The following is a 13,822-nucleotide window of genomic DNA, read 5'->3' on the forward strand; positions in this document are numbered from 1 at the left end:
TTACACAGATAAACTGACCCACATCTCTACCCCATCTCTCCACCCCGTCTTTCCCTAGGGTGTTGAAATCAGTACCAACACCACCACTGCCTATCCCATTGGGCATGGCCCAGAGCTTTGGCTCAGGTGGACATGGCTTGAAAGAGACCATCAGACCTTTTACCTTGGCTGAGCCCAAAGTGCTGGTGGGATTCAAACCCTCTTCTGCCTTGCTTAATAAAACTGCTTTCCTTCTGACCCTCTGCTGGTTCTTTTGTTTGTTTGTTTCTCATTTCCATTTACTCTCCCTGACCCTGCCCCATACTTATTCCAAGACCTATATGCCAAGGTCACAGAATGTTAGAGTCTCTAGAAAATCTGGAAAGCACGCCTAGTCTGGTGCTTCATTTTACAGGCAGTAGTAATCGGAATAGGATTTCTCTCAGTGTCAGACTTCTCAGCTGGACAAACCTTGGAGCTATGACTTCCTTCTTTTCTTTTACTCAGTCTAGGTGCCGCCCCTTGCGTCTGTTGCCATCCCAACTCCTGCCCCTTCCAAAGCTGGCAACCCAGAGGATTCTCCTGTGACTTAGTTCTCCGCTGTGCCTAAGCCCATACTGGAAAAGCTTAGGTCTCGATCTTAGTTTCCCGGCCTAAATTTTTAGCCCCCATCCTCACTCCTCTCTCTACTCATTTAAGGGATTTTCTCCTTGCCCCACGATGCTTCGACCAAATCCAAGGTTTCCAGCACGCTTCCCAACTGTCTAATTAGAGTTGCAATGAGGACGTTGTCAAAACTACAATTCCCAGCAACCCCTGCGAAGGCGCTCTCGCGGGTTGTGTAAGGAGACACGTATGCGGAAGGAGCAAGCACTGGCAGGCGGCAGAGCTGGCGTAAAGGGAGCTAGTGGTAAAAGGACCTACATGGTGGAGGGAGTGGTGGGCAGGGTAGGGGTAGGGGACAGACCCTATACGTAGGGAGGGCTCTCAGGGCCTGTCTTGCTCTCTTCACACCCACGCTTGTGTTGGCTCCATAACCTTTGGCTACGAGAAGCTGACGTCTATTGGACAGACTCAATTGTGGGATCCAGAAGGTCCAGCAATCAGTCTTTGGAATCCAGAGATTCCGCATCAGTGGTCAGTAGGCGCACTACTGGAGTAGTAGACTCCGAGTTTGACATGTCAAGGGAATCCGTGTTTTGTTTCGAGCTTTAGCACATGCAAGTAGGATTCACATTCAGCACCTAGAGGTGTTAGGGTCGGTGCTCATCGTAGATTAGTGTTAGTTCAGTACTTGAGGCTTATCCTTAGGATTGAAATTAAACACCCAGAGCTCACTCGACGTTTGTGGTTCCATATTCACCACTGGGATTCGGAGCTGAACATTTAGAAAGAGGAAGCAGGCATTCACGAAGCATTGGGATGGGAGGTTTCAGGTTTTTGAGATTTGGGATCAGAGAAGAGGGTCCGTTGAGTACCGGAGTTTACAGAATTTGTTTACGGTGAAAGAGAAGTCATTAGCGATAAAAGGGTGGGGTACAGTTCTTTGAAGCCAACTGAGTTCTGGATTGGGATGAACTTTGCGTTGGTGTGGCCACGAAGGGACTATACTGAGCTTTTGAGTTGACATCCTAGGAAAGGACTATGTGTTGCAATATGGGGTATGGTTCTAATTCTCCTGTTGTGGTTTGAGGTTTAGGTAACAACGACCATCATGCTTAAAGCTGTGATCCTCATTGGAGGCCCCCAGAAGGGTGAGGAGTTGGGGAATGGGGGAGTGGGTAGGCTGGAGCAGTCGATGGGGTTGGGACGGAAGGAAATGGGAAGCTAAAATGTTCTCCTGTCCTCTCTCAGGGACTCGCTTCAGGCCTTTGTCTTTTGAGGTGCCCAAACCGCTGTTTCCTGTGGCAGGCGTCCCTATGATCCAGCACCATATAGAAGCCTGTGCCCAGGTAACCCTGTAGGTCTTCCTCACAGTGCACACTTCCTGCTCATCTCCTTCATGCTGTCTTCATGTCTGTTTTTCGATTCCCAGGCATGATCTTTTCCCACCAAGTACAACTCCACAGGCTGTCATTCACAGATGTCTGTGTGAATGGCACTGCTTCAGGTTGTGAGTGTAGCCAGCCCTGTTGACTTCCCTGCCTCTCGCTGCTTGGATTTCACACCTAGTTATACAGTATGGAATGTGAAGTCAGGCAGGTATCTTAAAGGATATGTTAGAGCTATAACAGGAGGTATCGATAATACATCACAGAGCCCCATGCCATAGTTCCTTTTCTTTATTTCTTTATTATTGAGAAGGGCAAGGTTTGAGTCCTGTCTTCCTGCTGAGACCTGGAGCAAGCAAAATTTCAACTTCTTTCAGCTCTAGTCGTCTTATCTGTAGAGGAGATTAAACCTCCTGGGTAGCATGTTGAAGCTGTAAAATGCCTAAGTCACTGCAGACCCTTGATAAATGACCCTGTCGTCTTATGCTGGAATCAGACTTCAAACTTAGAATACTATGTAATGGGAGAGGGATCACTTGGTAAGTGCTTGCTTGCACAAACATGAGGCCATAAGTTCGATTTCTGTCAGTCACCCTTGAAAGAGCCAGGCTTGGTGATGGACTTATAATCTCAGCATTGAGAAGGTAGAAACAGGGGATCATTGGGGCTTACTGGCCAGGCAGTCTAATCTAATCATGTCCCAGACCCTAGTGAGAGACCCTGACAAGGTGGGCTACTCTTGAGGACAGATCCATGTGGAGTTCCAAGATCAACCTTCAGCCTCCATGTGGATGTTTACACAAGGACATGTGTACCCCCACATATGCATGGACACACATACATGAGCTACAGATACAACTCAGAGACAGAATACTTGTCCAATATGTGTGAGGTCTTGGGTTCAATCCCCAGTAGTGAGTTGGCGGAGGTTACAAAGATGAAAAGGCAGAAAAGATGACTAGATTAGACATTACTGTGGCTTGGTGGATGAGGTTGTTCCAGTCTAGATGCATGGGAAACTATTAAAAAAAAAAAAAAAAAAAAAAGGCCTGGAGAGATGGCTCAGTGGTTAAGAGCACTGAGTACTCTTCCTGAGGTCCTGAGTTCGATTCCCAGCAACCACATTGTGGCTCACACTCATCTGTAATAGAATCTGATGCCCTCTTCTGGTGTGTCTGAAGACAGTGACAGTGTACTCACATAATAAATCTATCTAAAATAAATAAATAAATGGAAAGACTGGAGCTGAGAGCTCTGACTTCCTCACTGTCCAATGGGAAAGCAGGGCAGAATGGCTGATTACCCGGGATACCCACTGGAGCTGAACCTGTATCCTCCAGACTTCTGGACCAGTACCCAGACCTTCCCAATTCCCATCAGAAGTTTTTCTCCTTTTTCCTAGGTCCCTGGGATGCAGGAGATTCTACTCATTGGCTTCTACCAGCCTGATGAGGCTCTCACCCAGTTCCTGGAAGCTGCCCAACAGGAGTTTAACGTTCCAGTCAGGTGTTTGAACATTTTGTGTGTGTGTGTGTGTGTGTGTGTGTGTGTGTGTGTGTGTGTGTGTGTCAAAGTTCTTGGGAATGGGTTGAGTCAGTAATATTCACCAGGGTTCACCTCATTCCCAAGAGGTACTATTTTGGGGCATCAGAATTATTTAATATGAGATTTCCTTGCAAGCCTAGGCCATAAGTACTTCTAACAAGGGTGGAGGCATCGGGGAGAGTGTGTCAGGTGTCTCGTGGTATCTCACTAAGCTGGCTGGGGTTCCTGGGGACAGGTACCTGCAGGAGTTTGCTCCCCTTGGCACAGGGGGTGGCCTCTACCATTTTCGGGACCAGATCCTGGCTGGTGCACCTGAGGCCTTCTTCGTGCTCAACGCTGATGTCTGTTCTGACTTCCCCTTGAGTGCCATGTTGGATGCTCACAGACTCCAGCGCCACCCTTTCTTACTCCTTGGCACCACGGTGAGAGGGCTGGGAGAGCTGAAGGCTGTGGACAGACAGGGGCCACTCTGGGGTCTTGGAATAGGTAGAAATGGGTGCTGGGAGGGAGATGTGCTACTCCAACAGTCGCAGAGGTGTCACTGGCAACCCTGAGCCCTTTGGTTGCTGGGAAGTGGGGGGAGGGAGGGCAGCTGTCAGCTCTCAACTCTGCTGAAGGCCTGTCAGTGTCAGAGCTGCCTGCCAGGTGCTAGGGGCAAGGAGAGAAAGGGAGAGAAAACAGCCTTGGATGCCTGGGAGGAGGCAGGTCACTGTCATGGACATGTCTGTCTCAGGCTAACAGGACACAATCTCTCAACTACGGCTGCATCGTTGAGAATCCACAGACGCATGAGGTGAGAGCCGGGGCTGGATGCCTCTCTGTAAGTTCAACCCCATACCCTACACCTCTAGAGGATGCTGAGAACACTCTCAGGAATGGTCCATCATGTCAAACAGATAAGACAGTTTGTGTGCCATTCCCCTACCCCTCTCTAGTAAATCATCCTGTAGCCCTTTAAGAGAGAATGGCGGGTAAGGGTGCAGGAGTCGTGTCTTAATAAATGTATGCACAGGGCATTACGGAACACAGAGGAGAGGCCCAGCAAGAGCCTGACGTGAGGGAGCAGGGCTTCCTTCAGGAAACAGGTAGAGATGAAGGAAACTGCAGACAGAGAGAACAGTTTGTGCAGAGACAAGTAGGAAGTGCATGGTGACCCAGAATTACTGAGGTGGGGTCATAGTCACCAAAGCAAGAAGAGGCTTGTCCCTGTTTGTGCAACCCCCTGCCCCTGAATCTCATAGACTGTGACACACAATCCATTTTACTTGTTCATAGTTTTAATAAATATAAAATCTACATGGAATGAACATGTGTCTGCTGACATACGTATGCAGTTTTGTGGCAGGCACCAGCTAGACGTGAAAGAAACAGGACCTCAGAACGCATTCCCCACCTCTGAGGAAACCTCAGTCTCGCACAGAAGACGGTCAAAAGCCAATCCTTGGCACAGTGGCCTGGGCGAAGTGTGACCAGAGGTTAAGGGTGTCAGGTCCGAAGAGCCAAGTAACAGTGTCAGCTGGGCTCCAAACGGAGGCTTGTGCAGAGGAGGAGGCAGAAAAGGACATCCCAGTGGTCGGTTATTTTCCTGAAATACCAATAGTTAGGGAAGATGGAGCACAGGCAGTCCCCTGGGGATGTAAAGCCAGGTAGGGCAAGGTGTGAACTACCCCTTCAGGAGTTGCTGTGGCAGTAGAGGAGGCTGAGGGTAATGTAGTATGAGATGGGGGGGGGGCTCTCCGCCCTCCACCATGAACTCTGCCTTCACTTCCTTAGGTCCTGCACTATGTGGAGAAACCCAGCACCTTTATTAGTGACATCATCAACTGTGGCATCTACCTTTTCTCCCCAGAAGCCCTGAAGCCTCTCCGGGATGTTTTCCAGCGTAATCAGCAGGATGGGCAACTGTGAGGCAGGCTCCATGACCCTGTGACCCAACCCAAGCATCCCAGTCCCAGCCCCATGCCCCCTGCTAGGCTCTGCAGGTTCCATGTCACCCTGCTTCCCACCCCCATCTTTCTCCCTTCATCCTTTCCCACTGTCATCTATAGCCCGCCTCCCCTACTCCCTCCCCTTCCAGCCTCATTCTGTCCCTCTTCCTTACACACCCCAGCTCCTCCTCTGTCACCGCCTGCCCATTCTGCTTCTGGTCCATTTCTCTCCAGCCCTGGTTGTCCCAGAGACATCTTTGAGAACAGACGGCAAAATACACTTGGGTGCACATGCGCTCAAGTGCAGACACGCACACGCGCGCATACACACTCACTTGGGCTGCCCAGAGCCTTGCTGGCTAATGTCAGGTTTGTCCCTCCCAAGCCTGAAAGCTAGCTACTAGGTCTCCCCCTCCTACTCCCCCCCCCAGCTCCTATCTCACGCCTCATTCATCTGCTGACAACATTTCTCACTCCACCATGTCTCTGCTTTTCTCCATCTCTCCTGGCTTCTCTATCTCTGTTTCCGCTGAGCTGGCATCTCTACCATCTCTTCCCCCCCTCTCTCTGTGACTGTGTCTGCCCTCACCAGCTGCCTTGCTCTGGGGTGAGTTTGGGTTTTGTGTGTGTGTGTGTGTGTGTGTGTGTGTGTGTGCCATCCAGTGAAGGAGGGGACTAGATGGGTGAATGAGGATGGGAGGGTGGGCATAGGCAGGGATGGGAGAGGTGGGGTCTAGGCCTGGGGCTCCCCAGTGAAAGCAGTCAGTCAAGGGTGGTAGAAGAGGTGCCTAGAATTTGAATAGACCTTGGTAAAGGAGCCAAGCTAGAGGAGGGCTTGGAGAGCAGCAACAGCCCCTTCGATGTGCTCCTGGAGAGATTCCATATTCAGACTCACCTAGGGAACTGATGTCTCCTCCTTTCCGGGCCAGGGAGGAATCTCCAGGCTCCTGGCCTGGCGCAGGGACCATCCGACTCGAGCAGGATGTGTTCTCAGCCCTGGCTGGGCAGGGCCAAATCTATGTGCACCTTACCGATGGTATCTGGAGCCAGATCAAGTCTGCAGGGTATGTGGGGGAAGAGCCTGTGCCACAGATCTTGAGTCTCTTGAGAGTGTGGCAGTGAGGTGGGAGGCACAGGCCCAGCTGGACCCTGAGTGCCCCTCCCCTTTTTGGTCCCTAGCTCAGCCCTTTATGCCTCCCGCCTCTATCTGGGGAGATACCAGCTCACTCACCCAGAACGCTTAGCCAGACATACTCCTGGGGGCCCACGAATCAGAGGTACCCACCCCATCCCATTATTACCCTTTACTCTCCCCGACCCTTGGACCTACACTCTTCACCTCAGGTGTGGAAGTGAAGGCTCAGTCTCCTCCCCTCCCTATCCAGATGTGTTTTGGGGTACCTGCCCCCAGGTTGTTTCTTCTGCTTCTAGGAAATGTTTACATCCATCCAACTGCTAAAGTGGCCCCATCAGCTGTGGTAAGCTGTGGCCCCAACTTCAGGGAGAGGCTGTTGGGATCCATGGGAATACCTAGGGACTAAGCTCAGGTGCTGGTCTGTCTTGCTGCTTTGGAATACCTCTTGTGTCCCCAAGACCCTCCACTCTCAAAGTATGATGGTCTTCTTCATAGCTGGGTCCCAATGTCTCCATTGGGAAAGGAGTGACCATAGGTGAAGGTGTGCGTCTACGAGAGAGTATTGTCCTCCATGGAGCCACTTTGCAGGTAGGAACCAGGCACACAGTATGTGGTACCCAAGAGGCTGAGGGGGAGGATTCAGGTATGCCTTCCAGAGCAAGAGGGGTGAGCTTACCCCCAGGCTCTGCATCTCCCTTCCACACGTTCTTGTGCCTGCCTCCTACCCCACTCACCTGAGCCATTCTATTTGACAGGAACACACCTGTGTCCTTCACAGCATTGTGGGCTGGGGGAGCACCGTGGGGCGCTGGGCCCGCGTAGAGGGGACTCCCAATGACCCCAATCCCAATGACCCCCGAGCTCGCATGGACAGTGAGAGCCTCTTCAAAGATGGGAAGCTGCTTCCTGCCATCACGATCCTGGGTATGGTTTTGTTAGGGGGGTAAGGGTTGGGAAGCTCCACAGGTGATGTCTGGGGTCTGCAGGGAACGTTTGTTCTTGTATGTATTGTGCGTGCGTGTGCATGAGTATGTATGCATAACCCATAAGTAAACATTTACCAAGATCCCACCATGTACCCAGCCTGAGGGAATCACTGAGGGAGGAGGTCCGGAGCACAGATGGGCAGGGCCTAGCCATGGCCCCAGCTCTCTGCCTCATCACCTCTTATGACCTGTTCCTGGTGCCCTTATCCACACTCCAGGCTGCCGGGTACGGATCCCTGCCGAGGTGCTCATCTTGAACTCGATTGTTCTACCACATAAAGAGCTAAGTCGAAGCTTCACCAACCAAATCATCCTGTGAGGATGCTGCCAAAAGGCCCCCAGGATTCCCACCCACTCTCCTTTGGGCTACTGCCTGCCTGGCCAGCTCTGTCCAGAAAGGACCTGAGAAGCCACTTTGTGGGGAGCCATGTATGTGGCCAGGGATACCTGGCCTCCCTTCCCACTCCCAAATAAACCCCTATGAACCTTGGAGTCAGCTTGGACTCCGCTTGTGCCTGGGCTGGGGGTGGAGGTACAAGAGGGGCAGCTGAGTCAGGCCCCCCCACATTAGCATTTAAATTGGAGTCGTTGCTGCTGGCTCATGAATAATGAATTTGGAGTCTTGGTAAATCTTCCCCCTCCCACTGCCTCAGCCTTCTGCACTAGCTGCTTTAGAGGAAGGCCCTCCAGGCTACCTGGCCTGCTGGCCCCCCACGACCTTCATTCACCCTGCTTGCTTGCCTGCTTCCATGGGCTTGGCTTTCCAGAATGCTGAAAGCCTTAGGATTCCAGTGGGCACACTTGCTGAGAGGCTTGGACCCCGGCTGAACACCCAGCAGCCAGCTCTCCTCAGCTCCATGCCAAGACCCAGCCCTGGCCTGTTTAACGCTTTTCCAGCTCCATCTGCTCCCAGGCTGGCTTTGGGGAGTTGGGGGTTTTGCCCCTACCTAGGGGTCTTCCAGGATCCATCCCCCACTTCTCTGGCAGAGGTCTGATTTAGAAGAGGCCCCTTTACCTCTTGGCAGTCTGAAACCTTTAACAGGTCATAGCCCTGCTCTCTGCACATCTCATGTTTGCCCATGACCCCAGTGTGCCCCTCTTGGCACCCCCTTTCCACAGCTGTGGGTGCTGAGTTTAGTTGCCAGATGAGCTGGTAATGATCGTAATCTGCTAATTGAGAGGAATCTAATTACCCGAAGAGAATAGGGGGGCAGGGTTTGGGTGGGAGACAGGAGGGGGTCCTGGCAGCCGGCTTGGGTGGCAGGCAGCAGGGTGTCAAGACCTTGTCAACACCAGGGGCTGGGACAGAGCTCAGGATTTTATAGCTTTCTAGGCAGACAGAGAAATATGGGAACTGGACCAAGGCTGACCTGGGGACTGCCCTAGAGATGACCTCCCATGTCACGAGGGCCAGATGAGAGCCACGGGAGATGGCCCAAGGTCTTAGCAATCCTAACTTGTAACCTGAGTCTCCACAGCCCCTTCCCCTGGTTTCTTCCCAGCCTGCCTTCAACCCAGACCTGTCATGTCTGCAACCATCAGCAGAGTTGCAGACCCATTCGGCCTGGGGTCACCTCCCTAAGGAAGGGGCTAGGAGAGGGTTGGACCACAAGGCTGAGCTATGGGTTCCTCTCCTCCCCCTACCCTGACCCTTCTGTTCCAAGTGGTTGGCAGAGGCCATGGCAGCTCCATCATAAATATGATAATTTAATTATTTTCTCAGCAAAACACCGTGAAATCCAATAAGTCTGTGTCAGGCCCTGGCCCCCGGGACCCCCCTCCTAGACCTAGTGGGGGTGGGGACACGATGGCAAGAGGCTCTAGAAGGGGAAAGGGTCAGCGTTTGAAGGTGGTATGGAGTAGGGAAGCCAAAGCCTTCAAAACGTTGCCCAGGCTGAGGGGGTCACAGGCACAAAGTGTCTTAAGGGTGAGGAAATGATGCCCTCACTCCTTCCAAGTACTGTTCTGCACTGGGAGAAGCCAAAGCCCCATCTGTCTAAGGGGGCAGCCATGATGTGGGAGCACTCTGCCTCCAGAGGGGTAACCAGGAGCCCCCTTATCTGCTTCTCTGGGGACCTGCATCCAACCTCCTTTAGCTTCGTGGAAGTATAGGTGTAGGAGGGTACTGGCTTAGCGGTGGGTTTGAGAAGGGAGAAACCAGAAGGAACTGGGGTGGAAAGTAGGGAGAGGGTGAGCAGGGGGAGGATGTGGAGGAGGGGTATGCTCCCTGCCATTAGTGCTCTCCCCCCCCCCCAGTTTCCATAAAAAGATTATTCTGTAAAATCAGCGCGAAGGGGAGCGAGCTGGGGGCCGGGGATGGGGGTGGGTGGGTCCCTGGCATCAAGCTGGATGAGGTGACAGGGGAGGAGAGCTGAGGACAGGGACGGAGTATGGAGAAAAATTTGGGCTTCAGGAGCAATCGAGGTAGAGATTAGAGAGCCAAGAACACTGGCTAGTGTTGGGGGGATTGGTCAGAGTGGGCTGAGGGAGTCGGTGCCCTCACTCGCTCACATCCTGCTGGGGTTTCCCAGGTCCCAATCCTACCCCTATCTTAGCCCCTCCCCCTGGCACTTAGCAGCCATTATGGGGGAGCAGATTGCAGCCTCCTCCCCCTCTCTGGGAAGCAGGCACAGCTGGGGCCCGCCACATCTGCCGCATCAGCACCGAGCACAGCTGGGTGTGCCCAGAGCCATGCTCCCCAAAACAAAAAGGGGGTGGGAACCAAGAAGAACCCAGACCCCTGAGATAGACACACTGTCACCTCTGCCAACAGACACTCCTCAAAGGGAAGCAACACCCACTAACACACGCTCCCTGTGTGCAGAGACTGAGAACTGGCAAACACGCAATTACCCGGCCCCGCCTGCCACCTCCGCTCCCCTCCCGCACCCCCCTCTCCCTTCCTTTCTTCCCAATAAAGCTGCCTTCTGTCACCAAGCCATCTCTGAACTGTCCTAGGCTAGCTAGGTTTAGGGGAGCAAGGGGTTTCATTGGCACCAAGCACACCTTTCTAGTAGGTCAAGGGATGATAAGGAATGCCTTGGGAGCCCACCCTAGGTAGCAACTTGCTCCTTTCCCCAGATTGTCCCCCTCCCCATAAAGGGGCCTACCCCTAGTCGAGTAGGTGTCTATGCCAGTGGACTGAGCATCAGTGACCTATTCCTGGGACTCTCCTGTGTTCCGCTGGACACCGCAAGGAGGCGCAGTGTGCCCTCAGTATTTCCAAATCCCTTCTGAGTAGCTCCCGGGGCCAGCCTCTGCCAACCCTATTATTCGGCAGTCCTCTACCCTCTCCGGTTCATCGCTTGGCTTAGCTTTGCCACCCCGGGCATGTGTGGGGTGTGGGACTGTTGATGACAGGAAAGTCTTCCTTTTCAGAACAGATGATCAAGAGTTTTCTTCCTTCTCCTAGTTAATAGCCCCTGATTAAACCTGCTTCCTCAAAGATCTCCCTTCCCTGCCCGTCTCTGTGGCCCGTGTCCTGCCCTCAACCCTTTTCTCCCTGCCCCCTCCCATCATCCCACTCGGCACCCCCCCCCCATGCCCCTCAGAGCTTTAATCCCTCCTGCTGCCGCGCTGCCTTATCTGCTCCCAGCAGCTTTCGCCGCTGCAAAGCCCTCTCCCCCCTCCTTTTCTGGATCTTCTCTCCCTCCTTCCTGCTCTCTCTGTTCCCTGACCAGCGCCACCTCCTGCCTAGCCTCTCTGTCACTCAGACCCCCATCTTGGGGGTCCCTGTCTGACACCAGATTAGTGCCTAAAGGCCCTTTGCTCTCTCTCTAGCGTCTGCTCAGGGTCTGCGGGCTGCCCACATACTTCCCCCCTTCTACCTCAGCCCTCTCCACTGACCCCTCAAACTTCATCTGTTTCTAGCCAGTCAGGATGTGTATCTTTCTTCTTCCTGCCCCCACCTCCTGTCCCCTCTCTAGTTCCTCCAGGATTTCCCTAAACTTGAATCCCACCCCCTCCATTCCTGGTGACCAATGACCTCCGCTTGAGAATACCCAAATAGGGATAGATGCTGTAAGTGCAAGGCAGAGGAGCGGATGCTTTCCTAGGATACCTGGGATAGCCCAGGAAGGGCCCTGTGGGGGTGCAGAGAGAACTGGTGACAGTGGGGGCAGGGCCTGACGGTGGGACACTAACCCTCTTCAGTTGCCTCAGATCACGTCCGGTCCTTCCCATCCCCCTTCACTGGGACTCTCATTAACCGCTTCTCCTGCCTCGTCCGTGGCATAAATAACCCAGATAAATCAGCCGCCGTCCGCCCCCCGCCCCTCGGCCCCCGCACAGCCCGTTTGTCACTGCTGCTCGCCAGCCAGCCAGGCCAGGCCAGGCACACCCCCCTATCCCTGTCCCTTCCCACCCACGTCTGTCCCACACTGGCTTCCCACCCCCTGGTCAGCACCAGGTTCTGGTTTCTGAGCTGGAGTGGGTATCAAGGAGGCGTCCCTTGGGATCTGGAGGCTGGGGACTCCATCTATAAAATGCTCCTTAGGAGTTCAAAGGTTGTGTAGTTTATGAAGATAGCCAACCAGCCAAGGGAGTCAGGAGCCCTCAAGTGACAGGAAAGAACAGAAAAGGCTTCCTTTGGGGGAGTCCCTGGGCTGTAAAGAGGGAAACCCTTCAGGCTCTGTCCTGGGAGTCTTGGGTGTCCCTTTGGAGACATTTTGCTCAAGTAAAACTTCCAAGCTTCCTCCCAATACCTCTGACTAATCCACCCTGCCCTTCCTGTTGTCTCCAACCTTTTCTCCGGCTTGCCTAACCCGATGTAATCTGAATTTTGCCCCCCTTTCCCGCTAACCTGCTCTTTCCCGGTTTCAGGAAGCCCAATTCAAATCCCAGGGCGGGGAGAACTGGGCTGTGAACAAATCTGAGAAATGGGGCTAACTGGAGGGCAAAGGAGGCTGAGTGGAGCTCACATTCGGCCCTCCCGGTAGCCCCTTCCCACACACCAAACTCTCACAGCAAACTCAGGTTCTAGCCAGCTCCTCTCAGCCCTGCTTCCCCACCCCACCCCCGCCCCCAGGGGCAGCTGGTCCCTAGGGAATGGGTGAAAGAAACAGGAAAAGGCTGAGGGAGCTTGGGCGCAGGGCTGGGGTGGGGGTGGGGAAGAAACTGGGCCGGGCCCCAGGGACCAGCTGGGCAATGAGCCGGGGAAGCAGCCGGGAGGCTAAATGAGGGAGATTATCACCCAACTGCAGCCGGGCAGAGAAGGAGGCAGGCAGGGAAGCAGGGAGAAGGGGGGGAGAGGGGACAGGGCCAGAGGCATAGGGGGTATGGAGGGATAGAAAGGGGGCCAGAAGGGGCTGGGGGTGGGAGGGAGAGTGAGTGGAAACCGCCAAGAGATGGGCTGGAAGGATGGGGGTCCCCACAAAGCATAACCCGATTCCAGGAGGTCTGGGAGTCTGGATGGTAGGGACTTACGGACAATTGGAGACAGCTGGCCACCGGGCAGTGGTGGGAGTCTTCGGGTTACAAACTGCTGCTTCATTCCAATGCCCCGGAGTTCCCACACACACCCCACCCCCACCCCCATACGGAGTTACCACCCAACGTCTTTCCTTTTAGAGGTGGGGGGAGAGGTTGTCATGGTGGAGGTCAGCGTGCGGTGGAGACTGCTTGACCCTAAGAGCTCAGAAGATAGCAAGGAATTCAGACAGGATAGCAGGGCTGTGGTGAGCGCTGGAGTGAAGACTGGGGGGCAGCTCCCACTTTCTTGGCAGAGCCCCAAACTGAAGTAACCTTAAAAAAGCAATTAAATCACCTTAGAAAAAAAAAACCCAGTAAAGAAAAATCGATATTGGGAGAAAAAGGAAGAAAGAAAAGGAGGGATAAAGTGCATATGTGGTGCAGGGGGTGGGGGTGGTGGGGCTTTGGAAAGGTCTGGAAGTCGACCAGTGGGGGAAGAGAATGGGAGACTACTGCCAAGGTATGGGGTAGAGAGGGAGCTAGGTGTCTGTGGTCACTTGGACCATAGGAATTCAGAGCCTGCTTCCAACGCCAACTTGACTTCTGCTGTGTCCCAGCCCAAAGCAGCACTTGAACCTGTCCCCAGGGGTCTTATCTCTGCAGCTTTGGGAACCCTGCTGACCTAGACTCACGGGAGGCTTGTGGGGAAAACCCAGCTGTGGGGCTCTAGGAAGCCACTTTGCTGAAAGGCTGGGGACATCTAGTTGGAGCACCATGCATGGCTAGGACCAGGTGTGCAGGTGGATTACACACTGGGGTGCCCCTCACCAGGGGCCTGACCTAGCCTTG

General features: G+C 53.6%; 1 protein-coding gene across 4 annotated transcripts; it reads left to right on the forward strand.

The window, feature by feature from the left end:
- The first annotated feature begins 810 nt into the window (after positions 1-810).
- On the forward strand, positions 811-8,044 carry GMPPA (GDP-mannose pyrophosphorylase A). 4 transcript variants are annotated; one of them, XM_080932953.1, is made up of 14 exons: positions 811-889; positions 1,673-1,733; positions 1,834-1,931; positions 3,373-3,476; positions 3,751-3,937; positions 4,249-4,308; positions 5,289-5,419; positions 6,036-6,050; positions 6,373-6,507; positions 6,623-6,720; positions 6,875-6,921; positions 7,074-7,166; positions 7,334-7,502; positions 7,783-8,044. In XM_080932953.1, the coding sequence occupies exons 2-14, from the start codon at positions 1,694-1,696 to the stop codon at positions 7,881-7,883; spliced, it is 1,278 nt and encodes a 425-aa protein (XP_080789079.1). In that variant the 5' UTR covers positions 811-889; positions 1,673-1,693; the 3' UTR covers positions 7,884-8,044. The 4 variants fall into 4 exon arrangements, with proteins under 4 accessions (XP_080789079.1, XP_080789082.1, XP_080789080.1 ...); XM_080932954.1 differs by lacking the exon at positions 811-889 and adding an exon at positions 997-1,116; XM_080932955.1 differs by lacking the exon at positions 811-889 and adding an exon at positions 1,039-1,116 and having other exon boundaries at positions 1,679-1,733.
- The last annotated feature ends 5,778 nt before the right edge of the window (positions 8,045-13,822 follow it).

The sequence above is a fragment of the Micromys minutus genome (assembly GCF_963924665.1).
Source record: "Micromys minutus genome assembly, chromosome: 19".
Lineage (NCBI taxonomy): Eukaryota > Metazoa > Chordata > Mammalia > Rodentia > Muridae > Micromys > Micromys minutus.